The 23,009-nt window shown below is 43.7% G+C and overlaps 1 protein-coding gene across 5 annotated transcripts in view; it reads left to right on the top strand.

The window, feature by feature from the left end:
• B4GALT5 (beta-1,4-galactosyltransferase 5) overlaps positions 1-23,009 on the top strand; it is an 89,770-nt gene that overhangs the window by 53,732 nt on the left and 13,029 nt on the right. The window contains exons 1-7 of one of the 5 annotated variants that reach the window (XM_073580508.1): positions 6,353-6,494; positions 13,011-13,148; positions 20,028-20,141; positions 20,267-20,388; positions 20,512-20,628; positions 22,449-22,636; positions 22,738-22,860. In XM_073580508.1, coding sequence (XP_073436609.1) covers positions 13,028-13,148; positions 20,028-20,141; positions 20,267-20,388; positions 20,512-20,628; positions 22,449-22,636; positions 22,738-22,860 — 785 coding nt within the window. In that variant the 5' untranslated portion in view covers positions 6,353-6,494; positions 13,011-13,027. Of the gene's footprint in view, positions 1-6,352; positions 6,495-10,259; positions 10,767-13,010; positions 13,149-20,027; positions 20,142-20,266; positions 20,389-20,511; positions 20,629-22,448; positions 22,637-22,737; positions 22,861-23,009 lie in introns of those variants that run through there. The other 4 variants (XM_073580506.1, XM_073580505.1, XM_073580507.1 and 1 more) reach the window with 4 other exon arrangements.

The following is a 23,009-nucleotide window of genomic DNA, read 5'->3' on the forward strand; positions in this document are numbered from 1 at the left end:
TTGATGTTTTTGTCAGCAGGATGAAAATGAAGAACAAAATTAAATCGAGCAAAAAACAAGGCCCAGCGGGCCTAAAGGGGATTCAGCCTTTGTGCGGTTTGGAGGTAAGCAAGGTTTTTGTGACCGGTGAATATGACTACCTGGTGAAGAGCTCCTTCATGAAGATGCCTCCATTCCTGCAGAGCTAATTTGATAGCCAATAATTCCCGATCTCCAACGTAATAGTTCCTTTCTGCGGAAGAAAAAACCTTGGAAAAAAAACCACATGAGTTCATTCAGCCAGTAGACGACTTCTGGGTAAGTACTGCTCCCGCACCTACTGAGAAAGCATCAACCTCAAGAAAAAATTGTTCATTAGCATTAGGACGATGGAGGACAGGTGCGGCAGCCAAGGCTTTTTTTGAGAGAAAAAAAAGCCTCCTCTGCCTCAGGGGACCAATCCTTGGGATTTGTACCTTTCCGGGTCAGAGCTGAGATGGGTGCTACTCGGGTGGAAAAGTTAGGAATGAATTGCCTGTAGTAGTTGGTGAAGCCCAGGAATCGCTGTATGGCCTTCAGCCCAGATGGACGAGGCCACTTGAGTACGGCCGACAACTTCTCTGGATCCATTTTCAATACTGTGGAGGAAAAAATGTAACCAATGAAAGGCAAAGATGATTATTCAAAGAGACATTTCTCAAACTGGCTTACAATCTGTTTTCTCTGAGTCTCCGTAAGACTAGACGTACTTGTCTCCGGTGCGAGGCCAAGTTAGATGAAAAGATCAAAATGTCATCCAGGTAGACAACAACACAGGTATAGAACAGATCCCTGAAAATGTCATTGACAAACTCCTGAAAAACAGCGGGTGCATTGCTTAGGCCTAACGGCTTTACCAGGTACTCGTAGTGGCCATAACGGGTGTTGAAGGCTGTTTTCCATTCTTCTCCTTCCCGGATTCGGATCAAATTGTAGGCGCCTCTGAGATCCAACTTGTTGAAGATTTTGGCCCCTCGGAGACGATCAAACAGTTCTGAAATGAGAGGCAATGGGTACCTGTTTTTTACCGTGATCTGGCTAAGGCCCCAGTAATCGATACAGGGCCGCAAGGATCCGTCCTTTTTCTTCATGAAGAAGAACCTGCTCCTGCCGGAGATGATGATTTTCGGATAAACCCTCTGGCTAAATTCTCCTGGATGTAGTCCGACATAGCTTGAGTCTCTGCTTGGGAAAGAGAGTAAACTCTTCCATGGGGAGGAGATGTTCCGGGAAGAAGATCTATTGGACAGTCATATGACCTGTGGGGAGGTAGTTTCTCAGCCTCCTTTTTCCTGAAGGCATCCGAGAAGGACCAATATGAGGATGTAACCCTGGCAGGGTAGCAAGTTAGACCGGGGATGAAACTGGTTCAATCCGGGTTAAGCATTGGTCCGAGCAGGAATCTCCCCAACACAGAATCTCCCCTGTTCTCCAATTAAGGTCTGGTTCGTGTTTCTGGAACCATGGTAAACCTAAAAGCAAGGGGTGAGACAAACCAGGGTACACATAAAAACAGATTCTTTCAGAGTGCATTAGACCTACCCGGAGTTCCAATGGCTCGGTATGGCACTGGACGGGTTCGGTCAGTGGCTTGCCATCGACAGAGGTCACTTGTAATGGATTAGGAAGAGACTGGACTGGTAAGAGGTAATGATCCACAAGCGCCTGCTGAATAAAATTCCCGGCCGCTCCAGAATCGAACAGACAGAGTCCAGAAAATTTTATTGCTCTGTGGGACACGGAGACCGAGATCTGCAACGAAGGACAGGAATATTCTCTACCTAGGGTAGCCTCTCCCACCGAACCTAGGCACTGGAGTTTCCCCACTTCTTTGGACAGAAGCGGATCAGGTGTTCGGGACTACCACAATAGAGACAACTTCCCTCCTTGCGACGCGCCTCTTGGCGGCGGCTGGCCAAACTTACTCGGTCAACCTCCATAGCCTTGGGAGACGGAGGTGAGGTAGCCATTTTGGAAGAACTAGGGTCGAGGTGGTAGGACCTCTTGTCTTGCTTAATCTCCATGGAACACTCCTGAAAATGCAGGTCAATCCGCGTTGCCAAGGATATCAGATCATCCAAGGTGGTAGGCCTGTTCCGTCCCACCAGCTCATCATTCCAGGATAACTTAGACGAGACAGTGTACAATTTATCAGCATACTGAGCCACCGTGAGAGTTCCTTTTGCGTAGGCGAAGCAAGGCAGAAGCGGTCGATGTGACACGGCCGGGTTCATCGAAGGTTCTGCGAAAAGTCTCTAGGAAAGATTGAAGATCATTAACCAGCGGGTCTCCTCTCTCCCATAACGGGTTTAGCCAGGCAAGAGCTTCTCCTGCTAGATGTGACAAAATGAAGCCCACTTTGGCTCGGTCAGAAGCAAACATATGCCCAAGATTTCAAAGTGTAGGGTGCACTGATTGAGAAAACCCCGACACTGGGTGGGATCACCATGGAAGCGGGTCGGAGCCGCCAGGCGAGGGCCCTTGCTTGCCGTGAAGGCAGGTACCTGGATGTTGGTAGTTGAATCAGGAGCAGCCGAGGTCAGCAGAGAATCCATGCAGTTGGACAAGTTGCATAGATAAGTCGTGATCCTGTCCTGTTGATCTCTTAACCCCTTCCTTACCGATGACGGAATAGTATGTCATCGGTAAGGTCCCCCGCTTTGAGGTGGGCTCCGGCAGTGAGCCCACCTCAAAGCCGCAACATGTCAGCTGTTATGAACAGCTGACATGTGCCTGCAATAGGCGCGAGCGGAATCGCCGTCCGCCCACGCCTATTAACTAGTTAGATCCCGCTGTCAAAGCTGACAGCAGCATTTAAATAGCATTTCCGGCCGCCGGGCCGGAATTGACCTCATTGCCGACCCCCGTCATGTGATCGGGGGTCGGCGTCATGTTGCCTGGGGTGGTCGGCGCTGAAAGCACAGGAGTAAATTTGCTACATATGGGTGATCTGCTCATCGCCCATATGTAGCAGAGCCGATCGGGTTGCGCATGCTTCTAGCCTCCTATGGAGGCTATTGAAGCATGCCAAAAGTAAAAAAAAAAATGTTTAAAAATAAAAGAAAAAATAAAAAAAACCTAAAAGTTCAAATCACCCCCCTTTCACCCCAATCAAAATAAAACAGTAAAAAAATCCCACATACACATATTAGGTATCGCCGCGTTCAAAATCGCCTGATCTATCAATAAAAGAAAAGCATTAACCTGATCACTAAACGGCGTAGCGAGAAAAAATTCAAAACGCCAGAATTACGTTTTTTTTGTCGCCACGACATTGCATTAAGATGCAATAACGGGCAATCAAAAGAACGTATCTGCACAAAACTGGTATCATTAAAAACGTCAGCCCAGCATGGAAAAAATAAGCTGTCACCCGACCGCAGATCACGAAAAATGGAGACGCTACGGGTCTCTGAAAATTGCGCAAATTTTTTTTTTTTCTTTTAGCAAACTTTGGAATTTTTTTTTCACCACTTAGATAAAAGAGGACATAGACATGTTTGGTGTCTATGAACTCGTAATGACCTGGAGAATCATAATGGCAGGTAAGATTTAGCATCTAGTGAACCTAGCAAAAAAGCCAAGCAAAAAACAAGTGTGGGATTGCACTTTTTTTGCAATTTCACCGCACTTGGAATTTTTTCTCGTCCCGCAAAAAATAAGCCTTCATATGGCCATATAGACAGAAAAATAAAAAAGTTATGGCTCTGGAAAGAAGAGGAGTGGAAAACAAAAACGAAAAATCGAAAAATGCTCCGGTAGTGAAGGGGTTAAACGGGTCACGTCTTGGCACAGTTCCACAGTCGGAGGCCTCTGGGGTCCAGCGGATTCCATGGCCGGAGCAATCTGTAACGAATGGAAGCGGAGGCAGAGATAGTGAAGTTCACATTTGTTTTTTATTTTTAAAGTAGAACTTCGGGACCACGGTCTGAGGGGCTCCGAAGGGGGAGTAACTAGTGAGCCCCGGGTACCCATAGTAAAGTCCCTCGAACAGGACCAGAAAGGAATACCCAGAGGACACAGGTGCTACCTCCAGTTAGACCCCGGACACGTGGCAGCTGTCGCAGTGGGACCAAAAGGGATAACAGATACAATAGCTGAGTCCGTAGAGAAGTAGATGCACAGGTGAGACTGGTCTTGGTTCCAGGCAGTTGGTAGCTAGCAGGCTCCATTAACCTTGTCACGGTCCACAGACTCGGATGGCTCTTGGCGGAACGGGATGGCTCTTGCACAGATGATTGCAGAAAGTGCCAGGATTAACAGGATGCAGATAATCTGTGGAGACAGCATGAGAAAATGCACAGAGACTGCTAACGCAGCACAGACATGTCAGGAACAGAACCGGATGTAGCAATGATAGATACACGTTGCTCCGGCGCTCTCCCTATGGAGGAGAGACCAGAAATAGCAGCCAGTGCGCTGCCATTGGATAATTAGCAGATTTGAAAAATGCACACTGTCTCTTCATGAAGCCAGGGGAGCGCGCGCGCGTGCTCTAATAGCTTTGCCTGGAGACCTGCTGACCAGACACCAGGAGATGGAGGAGGGGGAGAGAATAGGACGCCGAGGAGCAGCATGAGGCAGACAGGGAGCTCACTGCTGTACAGGGACAGCGTGCAGACCAGGGAGTGAGCAGCCAGAATAGGGTGCAGCAGCAGACCAGGGCGCAAAACCAGCATGGGGACCGGGTGTAACAGGAGTGTGTTAGGGTTGGGATTAGGGTTAGGGATGTGATGGGGTTAAGGTTTTGGTTAGGGGTGTGTTGGGGTTAGGGTTGGAGTTAGAATTGAGGGGTTTCCTCTATTTAGGCACATCAGGGGGTCTCCAAACGCGACATGGTGCCACCATTGATTCCAGCCAATTTTGCGTTCAAAAAGTCAAACGGTGCTCCCTCCCTTCCAATCCCTGACGTGTGCCCAAACAGTGGTTTACCCCAATAACTTTGGGGGTCTAATTTCTCCTGTTACCCTTGGGAAAATAAAAAATTGGGGGCTAAAAAATGATTTTTGTGGAAAAAAAATGATTTTTTTATTTTCACGTCTCTGCGTTATAAACTTCTGTGAAGTACTTGGGGGTTCAAAGTGCTCACCAAACATCTATATAAGTTCCTTGGGAGGTCTAGTTTCCAAAATGGGGTCATTTGTGGGGGGTTTCTACTGTTTAGGTACATCAGGGGCTCTGCAAACATAACAACTCCCGCAGACCATTCCATCAAAGTCTGCATTTCAAAACGTCACTACTTCAATTCCGAGCCCTGACGTGTGCCCAAACCAATGGTTCCCCCCCAGATATGGGGTAACAGTGTATTCAGGACAAACTGGACAACAACTTTTGGGGTCCAATTTCTCCTGTTACCCTTGTGAAAATAAAAAATTACGGCCTAAAAAATGATTTTTTGAGGAAAAAAAATGATTTTTTATTTTCATGGCTCTGCATTATAAACTTCTGTGAAGCACTTGGGGGTTCAAAGTGCTCCCCACACATCTAGATAAGTTCCTTGGGGGGTCTAGTTTTCAAAATGGGGTCACTTGTGGGGAATTTCTACTGTTTAGGCGCATCAGGGGCTCTGCAAACCTAACATGACGCCCGCAGACCATTCCATCAATTCGGCATTTAAAAAACGTCAATACTTCCCTTCCAAGCCCCGACGTGTGCCCAAACAGTGTTCCCCCTCCACATATGGAGTACCAGCGTACTCAGGACAAACTGGTAAACAACCTTTGGGGTCCAATTTATCCTGTTACCCTTGTGAAAAAAACATTGCGGGCTAAAAATAATTTTTTTGAGGGAAAAAAATGATTTCTTATTTTCACGGCTCTGCGTTATAAACTTCTGTGAAGTACTTGGGGGTTCAAAGTGCTCACCACATATCTAGATAAGTTCCTTGGGGGGGTCCAGTTTACAAAATGGGGTCATTTGTGGGGGAGCTCCAAAGTTTAGGCACTGTGGTGTAATGACCACTGTGTCCACTAGGGGGCGCTGTGTGGATGTCCCAAGAGAGAGGATGAGTGGCAGAATATTGAGTGGCCGTTGTGTATCTCAAAGTGGGTGACTTTGAGATGAAGGCTTGGTTATGTGCTGATCTGCAGAGCTGATCTTTCGTGCCTATGTGTTAGGGAGAAGCCTTCAGGCAGCTGGAGAGATGGGCGGGTTCTAGCTGCCTACAAATCCACCCAGGGGTGTGTCTGATAACACCTATAGTAAAAGGCTATGTGAGTATGTGAATGACCTGTGATGAGGTCATAGCCATGTGACCCGGTGGGCGTGGCTACGGACCATATATGGTGGCCAGGGTAGGTCACATGGGTGAATGCTGGGACCTGATTGGTCCAGTTTGGAAGGTCCCGTGAGGAGAAGGATCTCCTCACTAACAGCCTGTGGAGCGGCTGTGTGTGAGCAATGGCGATGTGTGCCTGAGAGCTCCCTGGAGGGAACTAACGTATGCGATGGTGAAGCCGTATAAGGAACCCTGACGGGTGAGATAACGCTGAGGCTGATTAGCCTATCTAATGGACGCTATGCTGAAATGACTTGTATGTTGATTACGCTGGTTTATGCTGAACAATAAACCATATGGACTGTGATGGTATATGAAAATCCTGGTGCCGGATGTGATTTTTGTGGCTGCCAAGCGAGAATCCCCTACTTACATGACAGCGCTACTTCACAGCACACAGGGGCTCTCCAAACACGACATGGTGTCCGCCAACGATTGGAGCTAACTTTCCTTTCAAAAAGTCATATAGCGCTCCTTCCCTTCTGAGCCCTGCCGTGCGCCCAAACAGTGGTTCCCCCCACATATGGGGTACCAGTGTACTTAGGACAAACTGGACAGCAACTTTTGTGGTCCAATTTCTCCAGGTACCCTTGGGAAAATAAAAAATAGCGGGCTAAATAATCATTTTTGAGGACAAAAATGATTTTTTTATTTTCACGGCTCTGTGTTTATAAACTACTGTGAAACACTTGGGGGTTCAAAGTGCTTACTACACATCTAGATAAGCTCCTTGGGGGGTCTAGTTTCCAAAATGGGGTCACTTGTGGGGGGTTTCTCCTGTTTAGGCACATCAGGGGCTCTGCAAACGCAACATGATGTCCGCAGATCATTCCATCATCTGCATTTCAAAATGGCGCTCCTTCCCTTCTGAGCTCTCCCATGTGCCCAAACAGTGGTTTTCCCCCACATATGGGGTATCGGTGTACTCAGGACAAATTGTTAACAACTTTTGTGGTCCAATTTCTTCTGTTAGTCTTGTGAAAAAATAATATATAAAAAATAGCAGGCTAAAAAATAATTTTTGAGGGAAAAAAAATGATTTTTTATTTTCACTGCTCTGCATTATAAACTTCTGTGAATCACTTGGGGGTTCAAAGTGCTCATTACACATCTAGATAAGTTCCTTAAGGGGTCTAGTTTCCAAAATGGTGTCAATTGTAGGGGTTTTCACTGTTTAGACGCACAGGGGCTCTCCAAACTCGACATGGTGTCCGCTAACGATTGGAGCTAATTTTCCATTCAAAAAGTCAGATGGCGCTCCTTCCCTTCTGAGCCCTGCCGTGCGCCCAAACAGTAGTTTATGATCATATATGAGGTATCGGTGTACTCAGGAGAAATTGCCCAACAAATTTAGGATCCATTTTATCCTGTTGTCCATGTGAATATAAAAAAACTGAGGCTAAAAGAAAATTTTCGTGAAATAAAAAGTACTTTTTTTTACGGATCAATTTGTGAAGCACCTGGGGGTTCAAAATGCTCACTATGCATCTAGATAAGTTCCTTGGGGGGTCTAGTTTCCAAAATGGGGTCACTTTTGGGGGAGCTCCAATGTTTAGGCACACAGGGACTCTCCAAACGCGACATGGCAACCGCTAAATTTTCCATCATATTTTCCATTCAAAAAGTCAAATGGCGCTCCTTCCCTTCTGAGCCCTGCCATGCGCCCAAACAGTGGTTTGTGACCACATATGAGGTATCGGTGTACTCAGGAGAAATTGTCCAACAAACTTTAGGATCCATTTTATCCTGTTGCCCATGTGAAAATGAAAAAATTGATGCGAAAAGAAAATTTTTGTTGGAAAAATTAAAATGTCCATTTTTTCTTTCCACGTTGCTTTAGTTCCTGTGAAGCACCTGAAGGGTTAATCTTCTTGAATATAGTTTTTAGTAGCTTGAGGAGTGCAGTTTTTAGAATGGTGTCACTTTTGGGTATTTTCTGCTATATAGACCCTACAAAGTGACTTCAAATGTGATGTGGTCCCTAAACAAATGGTTTTGTAAATTTTGTTGTAAAAATGAGAAATCACTGGTCAACTTTTAACCTTTATAACTTCCTAGCAAAAAAAAATTTGTTTCCAAAATTGTGCTGATGTAAATTAGACATGTGGGACATGTTATTTAGTAACTATTTTGTGTCACATAACTCTCTGGTTTATTTCAATATTTGAAAATTGCAAAATTTTCACCAAATTTCTGATTTTTTTCAGAAATAAATGCAAAAATTATCGACCTAAATGTACCACTAACATGAAGCCCAATATGTCACGAAAAAACATTCTCAGAATCGCTAGGATCCGTTGAAGCGTTCCAGAGTTATTACCTCATAAAGGGACACTGGTCAGAATTGCAAAAAATGGCTTGGTCATTAAGGTCAAAATAGGCTTGGTCATGAAGGGGTTAAAAAATGCTACAAAATCCCTCAAAGAATTGACATGCTTCATATTTTTTAAAAATGCTGCAATGCTCCAATTCAGTCAGGAAAATAAAGCTGCATGTGCATGAGATTTCTGAAATCTCAAAGTTTTTAATCGTACTGTAAAATGCAGCTTCTTTTCTTATCGGAAAAATATACCAAAAAAACGCTGAAAAATAGTGTCACATGAACATAACCTTAGGTTAGTAATGGTTTAAGGACCTTTAATTCTGGTAACAGTCTCAGGGACCATTGGCTTCTAATCGTTATTATTGTTAGGCTGGAGTCACACACAAGGTAGAAAAATATGGACCGTATTTTACGTCCGTAATATGCATAAATGGTCCCTAAATAGTGCTCCATATGTCATCCGCTGTCAGGGTGTGGCCGCGTATTTTTCTCATGTAAGCATCCGTATGTAATCCGTATGGCATCTGTATCCCGTTTTTTTCTTGCAACCTTGCAAAATTGACATTTAACGGTTTTGAGGCCTGCACATAATTTAAATCATCAGCAGCAACCCTATTTATTGCCTCAACATCAGGTGGCAGCCTCCAATCTGCCCATTTTGGTGCTGTGCTTGTGTTGGTGTCTTGCTGGTTGTTAGCAAACATGTCTGACACACTTCAGCTCACCCCAACTGACCGTGTTCTCTTCAACTGGGTTTTGTTCAGGCGCTTTGGCCAGCCATACTCAGTGATTGTGGATCCGAGGAGGAGGAGACACATGTGGGTGCATCCGCATTTGAGACAACGCCTCAATAAAGGCCATTTTCACAGGCTTTATGCAGCTCTGAGGACACATCCTGACAAGTTTTTCCTCTATTGTTGGATGACCGTTTCTACCTTTGATGCTTTGTTGGAGACAGTGCGCCCAGGGATCACCTTCCAGGACACCCAGATGCGCAAATGTATCTCTGCGGAGGAGCGCCTTCTCCTTACATTTCGGTATTTATTTCTCAGCTACAGAATATATGTAGATGATTATTTTCTCAACTAATTCTCTTACTGAGTAACCCCTTTTTGGCCAAGAAACATTAGGTATTGGTACCAAATATATGCTCTGAAACGTAGAACACTTTGATGTGTTATTCCACATTACATAGCCATGGGACAAGTGTATATGTAATTGTTCGCCTAGCTTCTTACTTACACACTGTTCTGGTGATCTATATGTAATGTGTGCATCCTTGAGCATGTATTTTAATGTATATATTTTCTACATTTGTTTAATTGTAGGTTCCTCTCAACTGGCCTTTCTTATGCAGCACTCCATCTGGAGTTTTTGATTGGGCGATCGACAATATCCGGCATCGTACGTGCTACATGTTCGGAAATCTGGTCCAGAGTTCATCATCTGGTCATGCCAGAGCCCAAGATGGTAGACTGGTTGAGGATTGCCAGGGGATTTGAGTTGCACTGCCAATTCCCCAATTGTATTGGAGCCCTGGATGGGAAACACATCCTTGTGCGTAAGCCGCTGAACTCAGGGTCCCAATTCTGTAATTATAAACAATATTTTTCTGTAGTTTTGTTGGCTCTGGTTAACAGAAACTACAGGTTTATAATTGTAGACATTGGGGCTTATGGAAGAACTGGAGACTCTAGAGTCTTCAGTTCTTCCATTATGGGTTGGCGGCTGCGCAATAACCTGTTGGACCTACCACCACCACGTCAGCTGCCAGGCTCAAATCAAGAAGCGGTGCCTTATGTCCTAGTGGGGGATGAAGCCTTCCAATTGACCAGGCATATCATGAGGCCATACCCACGCAGAAACCTTGACCACCGGCGCAGGATTTTTAATGTGCTCCTTTCACGTGCCCGAAGTCTGGTGGAGTGCGCCTTCAGCATTCTTTGTGCCAAATGGCGTGTCCTCCAGTCTGCCATTCAGCTGAGTGAAGCCAACGTCAATGAGGTCATCAAAGCTTGTGTGGTCCTCCATAACTTCACTAGACAGCATGATTGCTCCTCATCTGATGTGACTGAAGGTGTGGTGGACAATGGGGCTAGGCCTACACCACATGAGCTCCCTTTACAGCGTCCTCTCTCAGGACTCAAAGTACGTGATGTGTTCACCCAGTATTTTGTTTCACCTCATGGTTCTTCTACCTGGCAAGATCAGGCAGTATCTATGTTGTGATGTTCTTATATGTGTGTGTATATAATTTGTTTTTGTTTGGTCTTCTCTGATTTGTGTTGTCTGTTTGTATGTGATAAAGTTGACTTACTTATTCGAATGCCTCAAATAATTCAGGAAGAAGGGCAAAGATGCATTTTCAAAGCTTTTATAAATTAAAAAAATAGCTTACAATACGGTGTACCATATTTTTGTCATATGGCAGAGATTGCCCAGTCCATTTAGCCATTTCTGTATATAACATTGTAATTTTTTGACACACAAAGAGGTAACAAGAAATTATAAATACCACCAAAAAATTTTTTACAAAACAATTAGCTATTTTATAACTGCTGGTAGCTTGGCGGAGGTGATGGCAGGAGGCCTTCATCTCTTTGTTGGGGGTTGGGGTGCCCAGCTTGACCATCACCCTGTTGGGGTGGATGATCTTGACCCTGTGGGAAGATGTGCCCATGTTCCTGCAGCTGTGCACCAAAGAGACCATAAGGATACTGTCGATGATAATCCTGTGGCTGATTGTAGCCACGTCCATCATACCCCCAATATGACCATGTCATCCAAACCCAGGTTGGGGCCAGCCTCCAACACCATGTCTGTACAAGTGGCCATATTGAGCAGGTTGGTTATAAGCTGCCATTTGGCCCTGTTGTGGCCAAGGTTGGTTTGCGGGGGAATGGGTGGAGGTGTAGGCACACGTGCAGGCGGACACTCAGATCCTAATTGAGCATGCACAGCTGGTTGTCGGACAAGGCGGAGATGGTTACTGGTTGAGATCTGCCACCTCTCAAGATACTCAAACAACTCATATGGGTCATTGGGGTCTGTGCATGCATCAATTAGGATCTGAATGGATCCTCGCACACATAACCTCACCTCACGGGATAGAGGACGGAGGTACAGGGCCAGACTTCGGGAATATGCCTCTTCACCCTCATCCTGGGCAGCCCTGGACAGGTAATTTAGGACACCTGTGTCTCCCTGCCTCCGGATATCAGAGCCAGTGTTGTCCCTTCTCCTTCTCCCACGGCGGCCTACGGCTGCAGGCTGGGGGGACGCCTCAACACGGCCAGTAGGACTGCTGCTGTTGCCAGGGTCTTCTAAGTTGCTGGCTGCTGGTGGCTCTGCTGGGTCTGGACCAGGTGCATACTTCCTGAATGTCTGGAGCGCTTTTTGAGCTAATTAGCATGTCTGAGCTTCCTGATGATGGATTGGCCCATTTCCTGTCACCAGCAAAAGTCTTGCGTATTTCTCGCAAGTCACACGGGTGGTCCGTGTGTAATGCACCCATCGACTTGCATTGGCGTACTACGGTCGTAATACGCTGACAATCGCAGCATGCTGCAATTGGCACGGACCGTAGAAAATACGATTGAAAAATACGACTGATGGGAGCTACCCCATTGGTCCATGTGCAATGCGTTGTTTTATCGCCTCTCACTCGTCCGTATTCCTCTCTAGTGTGACGCCGGCCTTAGGTGTAAACTTCACTTTTTGTACTACGAGCAGATTTCTGCCTTGACTGCCTAGCTCCCCTATTTATTTGCTCTTCTGCAGATGGATTAGCATGAGGATCAGTTTACCGTATCTGTTAGCACAGGATGTGGGATTATCTGCACTTCTTTATTCTTTATTTATATTTGCACAAAATTACTCTTTAGAAGAATTACAAGACTATAAAATCACAGGATCATTTATGCTGTAAAGATGACGCGCTGCTCCAAAAGTTGCCTATACACATTGGATCAAATTCATGGAAATAGCAAATTTTGATCATTTTGGCCAACAATCATTTGTAAATTATATACAAACGATTTTCTAAGTGACCAATGGCTGCCTATTCTCTACCAAAAATGTGATCTGACTAATTGGATTTTTCTTTTTGGACTGTGGCTCTCTGAAACTACACATGTATGGCATGCATCCAACAGGTGATTGATCGATGGGTTTTGGCTGATCATAGTTTTATGTCTATGTCCAGCTTAAGATGTCTACTGTTGATGGTTATACTGATGCGTAAGAGGCAGGAGAAGTCACATAGGTGTCTGAGGAGAACATGAGGTCCATCACTGGTGTACATTGGTGGAGTATTCCCCACAATAAAGCCTATTGTGGATTAACACGTGGACCACCATTAATTCATTGTATATCCATGTTCTATCTTCACAGTGAACACTTACCTTTTTATGATGCAAGCTCATGGGATGATAATCCGGGAGAACATACGGACGATGGGAGTCCAGATGTATGAACAAGTGGTGCGTGGAGCTTACGCTTTGAGGAACAACAGCAGCATTAATGACACAGGTTTGTGTGCCGATTCCTGCAGTTACACGTTGACCACCATAATCTGCAGTCCTACATGACCTGTATAGCTTGCAGTTTCTTGCAGCGACCTGCGTGTAACAGTGTGCACACCACATCCACAGGCAGTTATTGGGCTACAAATGAGGTTCGGCTGTAAATATTAGAAGTTTTAGGTTACGTAATAGAGAAACTACAGTGGACAAGTCCACAATATGTCCCAAATATTACCAGGTACGTCACATGCTTCAAAGCATTGTTCTGATACTGGAGGAATAAATTATGAAGGCAGGTAAGAATGTAATAAGTTCCTGAATAGTAGTTAAACAGAGACTCAAAGAGACTTGATCGGTAATGTTAAAGCGGGTACGACAGAAGCGATGCCCGTGTTCTTAAGAGAGGGTTGTGCCTAAATTTATCTCCCGTTGCTCCATAGGTCTTACTTTTATTATAGGGCATTGAGTGTTAAGGAAAAGTGTCCAAGAAGTATTGTTTCTTCTTGTGGAGAATGACATGTTAAGCATGTCGAGATGAGGAGACTTAAAGCCGCAATGCTCCTCTGGGAATTATGCAAATTGTCTCTTCAGAGAGAAAGAGGACTAGAACTCTAGTGCCACCTATTTGTTAGTAGCAATCCTAAAAGTCAAAGTTGACCCTTTAACGAGCCTTGTTACATGACTTAGGATAAAAGCCAAAACCAGTATCTCAATTTGCAGTCATGTTAAGCATGTCGAGATGAGGAACACAGTGTCTGCAAATTGAGATTCTGGTTTTGGCTTTTATCCTTAGTCATGTAAAAATGCTCGTTAAAGTGTCGACATTGACTTTTAGGATTTCTACTAACAAATAGGTGGCACTAGAGTTCTAGTCCTCTTCCTGTCTGAAGAGACAATTTGCATAATTCTCAGAGGAGCATTGCTTTAAGTCTCCTCATCTCGACATGCTTAACATGTCATTCTCCGCAAGGAGAAACAATACTTCTTGGATATCGGACAGACGCCTCTCACACAGCCAAACCAGATCTCATGCTTTGCACTGATGAGGGGCAGTACTCCGAAACAGTGTCTGCAAGTTAAGATTCTGGTTTTGGCTTTTATCCTAAGTCATGTGACAAGGCTCGTTAAAGGGTCGACATTGACTCTTAGGATTGCTACTTCCAATAGGTGGCATTGATTTCTAGTCCTCTTCCTCTCTGAAGAGACAATTTGAAAGGAAAAATGTGACATACTTTTGAATTAATTTGAATAATTGGATTAACAGTTTATGTGTTATGGCAGTATTTCCCAGACTCCAGTCTTTAAGGCCCCCAACGGATGTTTTCAGGATTCCTTAGGATTGTGGGATGCCCTCACACCCAGGGCTGTGGGGTACTCGGTACTAGGCCCGGTGGATCTCAATGGAATTTGTCACGGTAGCTGTGACCCGGCCCGTGGCCCTGGTCGCCCATTGTAAATGTTCAGTGTGAATGAATAAGTCATGACGCCATCTGTGGTGTTCGGCAATGTAGATGTTAGGCCGACGCTGCAGACAGATCCTCTGGGACAGATGTTGTGGTGCAGCAGTGATGGTATAGCCCTCCACAGACAGGGCTGTAGTCCCAGGGCAGAGTAGATATGGTGACACTTAGGTGGTGTAGTGACAGGCGCAGGGGATGTAGCAGTGCCGGGCAGGTTGAAGCTGGAATAAGTGGAGGACACCAAGGCATGTAGTTCCAAAGCTTTACTCACAGTCTGTTGTACAAACAGGTGCCCGCTTCCGTGCCGTGTCCTCCGGGTCTGGGATTCAGTCAACCCCCCAGGCCAGATGGAATACTCCTTTCCAACACTCCGCCAACTTGTGCCTTTCTGAACGTCTCCTGTTATAGCGCCTTTAGATGAAGTACTCCTAGTACTGAGTTACACTGGAGTTCCTCCTGTCTGATGTTCCTATGAACTCTACTTGTACGGCAGACAGCTGTAGCCTGCTTCGGGGACTCCTTGCTACTAAGTCCCGGCTCACTATCCAGTTGCTGTTGTGCCCCCAAGTCTTGTGTGGGAATAAAGTGGTCACTACTTCTATTCCTCCGGTGTCTGCTGCAGGACCATTAGTATCCGTACAACCTCGGGGACCGGGCCCCGGCCTTGCGCTTAGAACTTCTAGGAAGGGTTCTCTTCTCACCCACGTCCTCTGTTCTCTTTTACTCCTCACGTTCCGTACTCGTACTAATCCTTTCTTTCTATGGAGAGTCAAGCTTTCAGTCCATGTTGCTATCTCTTTCTCTCTTTCCCGTGCCAGCAGACCCAGATCACTGGGATCTGCTGCAGCACTTCCATCCATCTATCCCTCTCTCTAGGGATCTTCTTCTCTCTCCAACCAACTACTGACTAACTAACTCAAACGCTTCCTGCTCCTTAAAATGTAATCTAACTCCACCCACCTCCCAGCACGTTTCGTGTTCCAAGCAGGGAGCCACCAATGAGTGCTTTGCTATACTCCAAGCAGGGAGCCGCCGAAGGAGCTTTGCTACACTACTTTGTGGTGTGGGGTGCAGGTGTTGGCGCGTGGTCAGGAGTCTCCACCTTACCTGGATGGTGGGATACCACACCTCAGGAGGAGGTGCAGTACCTCTGTGGCGACTGAGCCCCAGGGGCGCCACAATTGCACAGAAGCTGTGGCAATTTCTGATGCGTTGATAATAATACCATCACCTGTATGTGAACAAAATGTCTTTTAGTGTTTTTCAAGTGTTTTAGGGCATCTTTCTAACTTGCGTTTTCTGGACATTTTTAACTTTTAATTTAATTTTTTCAAGCAAAAACGTCAGCAAAACGCTCAAAAGACACCCTTCTGAGGATCTTTTCAGCTTCTCAATGACTTGTATTGTAAAATACAGAGTGTCTTCAGCACAGAAAACTCCTGAAGAATTGACCTGTCACTTTTTTTATCTGCTTGGCTTCTATGGAAGACTGAAGTGGTTTAACCCCTTCCCAACATGCGCCGCATATATACAGTGCCACGGGAGCTGTGTTCCTGCAAACCACCGTATATGTATGGTGCCGCAATCAGGAGCGGGTGTCAGCTCTGTGTGAGAGCTGAGACCCTGCAGCAATGCCTCCAATTGGTGCTAGCATCGATTGCTGTCGTTTAACCCCTCTGATGCCGCTGTTAATAGTGACAGTGACATCGAGGAGCATCGCAGAGGAAGCGAGCTCCCTGTGTGTTTCCACTGGCACAACGTGATGCGATCACGTCGTGCCGATGGTCTCCATGGTGACCCCAGGCTGCAAGATGGCCACGAGGTCTTTCAGTAGCCTGTGAGCGCCTGCTAAGAGCAGGAGCTGACACGCATTCTTCCTGCCTGTTAAACGTTGCTCTTATGCCCTGCAGTGCAGAAGCATTGCAGAGTATCACATCAGCGATCTCTCAGATAAAGGAGGATGTCCCATAGTCTGACAAAGTAAAAAAGTAAAATAAAAGTTATTAAAAAGTGTAAAAGACAAATGTAAATGAAAATATACTGCTGAGAACGTCATCTAATCCCGCAAAAAACAAGTCGCCAAGCGGAAAAATAAAAATATTATAGCTCTCAGAATAAATCGATGCAAAAATAATGTGTTCTATAAAATAGTTGTTATTGTGTAAAGGTGCCAAAACATAAAAAATTATATAAATGTGGTATTGTTGTAATCATACTGACCAGAAGAATAAATCTGTTTAATCAAATTTACCACACATGGAATGGTATTAAAAAAAGAAAAGAACAACTCCTGAATTGCTGCTTTTTGTTCATTCTACCTCCCAAATTCCGAATAGAAAGCTTTCAAAAAATGCATTTGCCCGAAAATGGTACCAATAAAAACGTAAACTCGTCCCTCAAATGACTCTGTTGGCCAAAATATTGAAAAATTATAGCTGTCTAAATATGGTGTTGGAAAAACTGGTTTACAAAATAAAAAGCATCTTTTACTATGTGACAGCTGCCAAACATAAAATCCCAATATATATCTAGTATTGCTGTAATCACACCGACCAGAAGAATAAAGTTGTCTAATCACTTATACCGCACGAGGAACTGCGTAAAAAATGAATAAAAATAATTTTCACCTGCTATTGATTTGTTCATTCTGCCTCCCAAAGATCACAGTAAGACTCAGCTCACATTTATCCTGCGCTCTGCTCTGAACGCTATTCAGACGGAACCCCCAGAGGAAGATTTCCAATAATGAAGCAGATGGAGGCACTGGGGACGCCATAGGACCTGTGATCAGGTGGTGTCTATCTTTTTAGGCCAGCATAAAAGTGCAGTCAACAACAGTTTTGTGCACTTCTGAAAAGGACACTGCTGAACAGATGCCAGACGGAGTCCAGAGTAACTCTGCTGCCTCATTATAGTGAATGGATCCCACTGGGGTTTCATCTGTGACGTCACTCGGAGACTTAGATGGAAACCCCAAAGTACATGCTCAAAGTAGAGCGCAGGATAAATGTGATCCAAAATGTTCTATGAAATGTTCCCAATAAAACCTTCAACTCATTCCACAAAAAAAGCAAGTGCCCATTAAGATCTTGAATTTGTCAATGAAAATATAGAGGGACTTCCATGTTAATAGTAGTACAAAGGCACTGTAAAAGCGAAATGGCTCACAGAAATTCACTAATTTCTGTGTTCCCAAATCCAAATGCCCCCCTCCAATGAAGTCACTTATGGAGAGATTCTGCTTTTCTAGCACTTAAGGGGCTCTGTATATGGAGTCCTCAAATTATTCTAGGAAAATCTGCACTCCAAGAGGCAAATAGTGCTTCATCCCTCCTAAGTCTCGCCGTCTGGCTAAGCAATACTGTAAAGCCACATAAGGGGTATTTCTACATTTAGCAGAAATTGTGGGACAAATTTTGGTGCCATTTTTACCCATTTTCCAGTATAAAAATGTAAAATCTGGGGCTAACACACACAGTCTTGGTGGTAAAAATGTAAATTACTTTTTTCACTGCCCAATGGTAAAAAAATTCTGTGACACACCTGTGGTGTCAATATGATCACTGCATCCCTCAATGAATTCATTGAGAGGTATAGCTTGTAAAATGTGGTCACTTATGATGGGTTCTGCTGTTCTGGCAGCTCAGGGGCTCGGCCCATGTGACATGGCACACTCAAACAAGTGCAGCAAAATCCGCACTGTATGTAATATGGCCCTCCTTCTTTTCTGAGCTTTGCACTGTGCCTCAAAAGTAGTTTTTCGACCACATTTGGGGTATCGGTGTACTCAGAAGAAATTGCACAATACATTTTTACATTTTGGGGTCCATTTTCTCCTGTTACCCTTGTGAAAATGGCAAATTTAGGACTAGAAAACATTTTTGTGGGAAAATTGTTTATTTTTATTTTCACAGACAAACATTATAAACTTTTGTGAAGCACATGGGGTTTCAAAGTGCTCACCATATATCTAGATAAGTTCCCTGAGGGTTCTAGTTAGCAAAATTGTGTCAATTGTATGGCGTTTCCACTGTTTAGACACATCAGGGCCTCTTCAAAAGTGACATAGCCTCCGCTAATTATTCCAGCCAGTTTTGCATTCAAAAAGTCAAATGGCGCTCCTTCCCTTCCAAGCCCCGCCGTGTGCCAAAAAAGTTTTCCTCCACATATGGGGTATTGGTGTGCTCAGTAGAAATTGCACAACAAATTGTTTAGTCCATTTTCTCTTCTTACCTTTTGTGAAAGTTAAAAAATTGGGTTTAAACGAAAATTTTTGTGAAAAAATGTATAGTTTTGCCTTATTCTTTCAGTTAATTTCTGTGAAGCACCTGATGGGTTAATAAACTTCTTGAATGTGGTTTTGTTCACCTTTAGGGGGTGTAGTTTATAGAATGGTGTCAACTTTTGGGTATTTTCTGTCACATAGGCCCCTCAAAGTCACTTCAAATGTGATGTGGTCCCTAAAAAAAATTGTTTTTGTAAATTTTGTTGTAAAAATAAAATCGCTGGTCAACTTTTAACCTTGAGTGATAATTCTTAGCACAAAAAGACAATTTATATGTACTTTGCGCATTGATTTGTGATTTCATCTATACATAGGCCTTTGAAAGATATCCAATATGAAGATAAATTATTAATTTAATTACCTTTCTCAACTATAGTACAAAAAGGTTTTTTTTCTATGTAATCTATATTGGATGGTCTATTCATCTTTATAGTATACATTGCATGGTGGTTTTGTTTCCTTTAAATTTAGAGGCACCCGATATATGACTTTTTGCTGTTAAATTGGTTCATTAACTTTTAATATTAATTAATAAAAATTATTTTAAACATAACCAATTGCTTTCATGGTTCATGTTTTGTGCTATGGATGGTGGTGATTGCCTGGATTCACATTGTTGATTTCATGAAAATTAAAAGTTTGAAAAGTGCAAAATTTTCACCAGATTTCCTATTTTTTCACAAATAAACGTAAGTCACGTCAAATAAATGTTACCACTGTCATGAAGTACATACAGTATGTCACTAAAAAACAATCTCAGAATCAATGGGAACCATTGAAGCATTTCAGAGTTAATATCCTATAATGTGACTCTGGTCAGAATTAAAAAAATTGGCCTGGTCAGGAAGGTGAAAACAGGCTTCGGGGTGAAGTGGTTAAAGACGCTCAAAAGCCTGAACTTATGACCAGCAAGTCGTTTTTGAAGAGAAATACATATGTTCATTGTCTTGAGTGTTTAGTCGATGCTTTCAGGTAGGTCACAAAGCGGGCCTTCCTAAAAAAAAAATAGAGCTGACATAACCTTAATGGGTAGCTACTCCAAAAGACGTGAATTTTTGCTTTGTAGACACCCAAATTTGTTTTGCAATCACTAAGTCTTTTGCAATCACTTGCTCTTCGTTTATGTTTTTTGTCCCTTCAGAAATCCCTATTAATTTGAACCAAAATGAGTCATTTATTCAGACGACAACTTTCCTTCCTCCGTTCTTCACTTACCTCCCTAACCAACTGTGCCCGGAACGTCTCCCCTTCATGAGTAAGTAGGCAGTGTACCCAGTAGAACCTGGTCTCTTGTCTTTTTCAGCTCCAGGTCAGGAGCTATTGCTTTCCTTTTGCTCTGCTGTGGAGTTCCGTCTTACTGGTGGTTGTATTAATATTTAGGAGGTGCAGTCGATGTGAACATGAGTGAGGTGGACATGGCTGATGTCCACAAGATGTTTGCCAAGGACTTTATAAAAATGGGAGGTCACTGGAGGCCAAGTGATTGTGTTCCTCCATGGAAGGTAAAATCCTGACAAGATGGTAGATGCGATAATGTGACAATATTTGTATATTAATGCAGTGTTAGGGATTCATTATCTGTATTGTCAAGGGATCCAGTCTAATATTCATATCTGTGCATCCAGGTCGCCATTCTCATCCCATTCCGGAATCGTCATGAGCATCTTCCCGTTCTGTTCAAACATCTGATCCCAATGCTGCAGAAACAACGTTTACAATTTGCCTTCTACGTCATTGAGCAAGTAAGTGTCACAGATTCTCATTCACATTGACCATTGCTGTTCGTGGCCATTTCTGTGAAGAAATCTTCCAAGATATAGTTCTACTACAGACTGCAGCAGGCTTTCCTTCAAACTCTACCTTTATTTTACTGCTGTCATTTGGTCCTAATGTTACAAGAGTTTCAGGACTAGCCACCTAGAAGTCTCCCTTCATCATTAGGCTGCCAATTAATTGTATTCTCTTAATGCATCATTTCTAGATCATATTTTTATAACCGTGCTTTTCCTCTGTTTTCCTCCTAGAAATGTATAAATAAAATGACATCAGGGTGTTACTAATTGGAGGTGTGTCCCTACACTCCTCCTAGAAATGTATGAATTAAATGACATCAGGGTGTTACTAATTGGAGATGTGTCCCTAAACATCCTAAGGCCCCCTTCACACATCTGTTTTTTATGTCCGTATGCAATCCGTTTTTAAGGTCCGCAAATTTGGACATATGCACACCCATTGTATTCAATGGTGGTTCGCACATGTCAGATTTTTCACATGGACCAAGTGAAAATGTGAAAACCCACAGACATGTCCTTTTTTTTGCACAGCACGGACAAAATGCTTGCGGCGCATGTGCATACAGATGATAGTTGTGTGTCATCTGTGTGACACATATTGACGACTGGGAAAAAGCGGTACAGTTCGCGCTGTTCCCAGTTACCGGGTGCTGAAGACAGAGCTCATTATTGTCGCCTGGTCTCCCTAAGATCAGCGTGTCCAGGCAACAATGGTGATAGTTGTATTCAGAATTAAATTAAAAAAGTGTGACCTCTCGCTTTATTTTGATAACCAGCAGAGGGGAATCTCATGGCTGGTGGCTGCTGTTACTAATCTTTGAAAGGAGGCAATATCCCAAAAGGTTCTCAGGCAATTAATAACAGCTCATATCTGTTTGCTTAGCCTTTGCCGGTGATTTGACGGGGAAACCCAGAAAAAAATGATGTAGGGTCACCCTATAAATTCTAACCAGCAAAAGCTAAACAGACAGCTGTGGGTTGATGTTAATAGCCTGGGAAGGGGCCCTGGGTATTGCCTTCCTCCCTTCCAGGCTACCAACATCAGCCATCAGCCGCCCCAGAAATGGTGCTTCCATAAGATGCACCAAATGTGGTGCTTAGTCTCGCTCTTCCCACTTGCCCTGGTGCAGTGGCAAGTGGGGTAATAGGGTTGGGGTTGATGTCAGCTTTGTATTGTCAGCTGACATCCAGCCCAGGGGTTAGTAATGGAGAGGCGTATATAAGATTCCCCCATTAATAACCCCCCCTTGACTATATAGAAACCTACTACAGATACAGTATATTTATTTAATGTTCATTTGGCAACCATTTTCTGTGATCATTTGATTTGATGTAGCAACTATGCCCTAAATTACACTTGACTCAACATCAAATTTGTACTTGATTTATCCTCCTTGCTGAAATCCTCATACATGTGTCCTCTTTTTATATAATACATGTTTTTTAAAAATGTTTAATAAAACTGTATTAATTTTATACTCTTGTGTGAGTGGTTAATTGATACTCTGTATACATATATAGGTACTATAAATTATTAATTGTACTAATATAATTTAAATTATTTTAAAGTGCTGAATAGGGATAATATTTTGCCTATGACAGTCTGTAACTAATAGAGTTTTGGTCTCATCCTTATCTTAGACATTTTATGTTGATATAGCACTAATCTTAGTGATCACCTGTGGATGTACAGTGGGTTCAGGATATCACTTGCAGTCACGGAGCAGTTCACATTTACCATGGTTTTTCTTATATGTTTATCTCTGCAGACTGGGAATCAACAATTTAACCGAGCAATGCTTTTTAATATAGGCTTCCTTGAAGCCATGAAGGACCTCGAATGGGACTGTTTGATATTTCATGATGTCGACCATATTCCTGAGAATGACCGCAATTATTATGGCTGCCAGAATATGCCACGACATTTTGCTGCCAAGTTGGACAAATACATGTACCTGTAAGTTACCATCATGTAGTGCACTGCCCTACAAAACCTCATCACAGAAGATGGTGGAGCTGTGATGTAACGCCGATATGTTCCCTGCTCCCCTCCCATAGGCTGCCGTACAGTGAATTCTTTGGAGGCGTTAGCGGTCTTACAGTGGAGCAGTTTCGTAACATTAATGGATTCCCCAATGCATTTTGGGGCTGGGGAGGGGAAGATGATGATCTCTGGAATAGGTAATATAATGGGGTGTAAATTGTCTGAGACCTCATCTTAATGGGAGAAACAGCATTTTATCTGAGCTTTTCTTGTTTTCTGCTGCTCTTTTTGGTGAGCAATGTAACTAAGGTCTCTGAATTAGGCCAGTTTTAAACAAACAACCGAC

Source organism: Dendrobates tinctorius, unplaced genomic scaffold (genome assembly GCF_039654945.1).
Source record: "Dendrobates tinctorius isolate UK_male_01 unplaced genomic scaffold, ASM3965494v1 ptg000065l, whole genome shotgun sequence".
Lineage (NCBI taxonomy): Eukaryota > Metazoa > Chordata > Amphibia > Anura > Dendrobatidae > Dendrobates > Dendrobates tinctorius.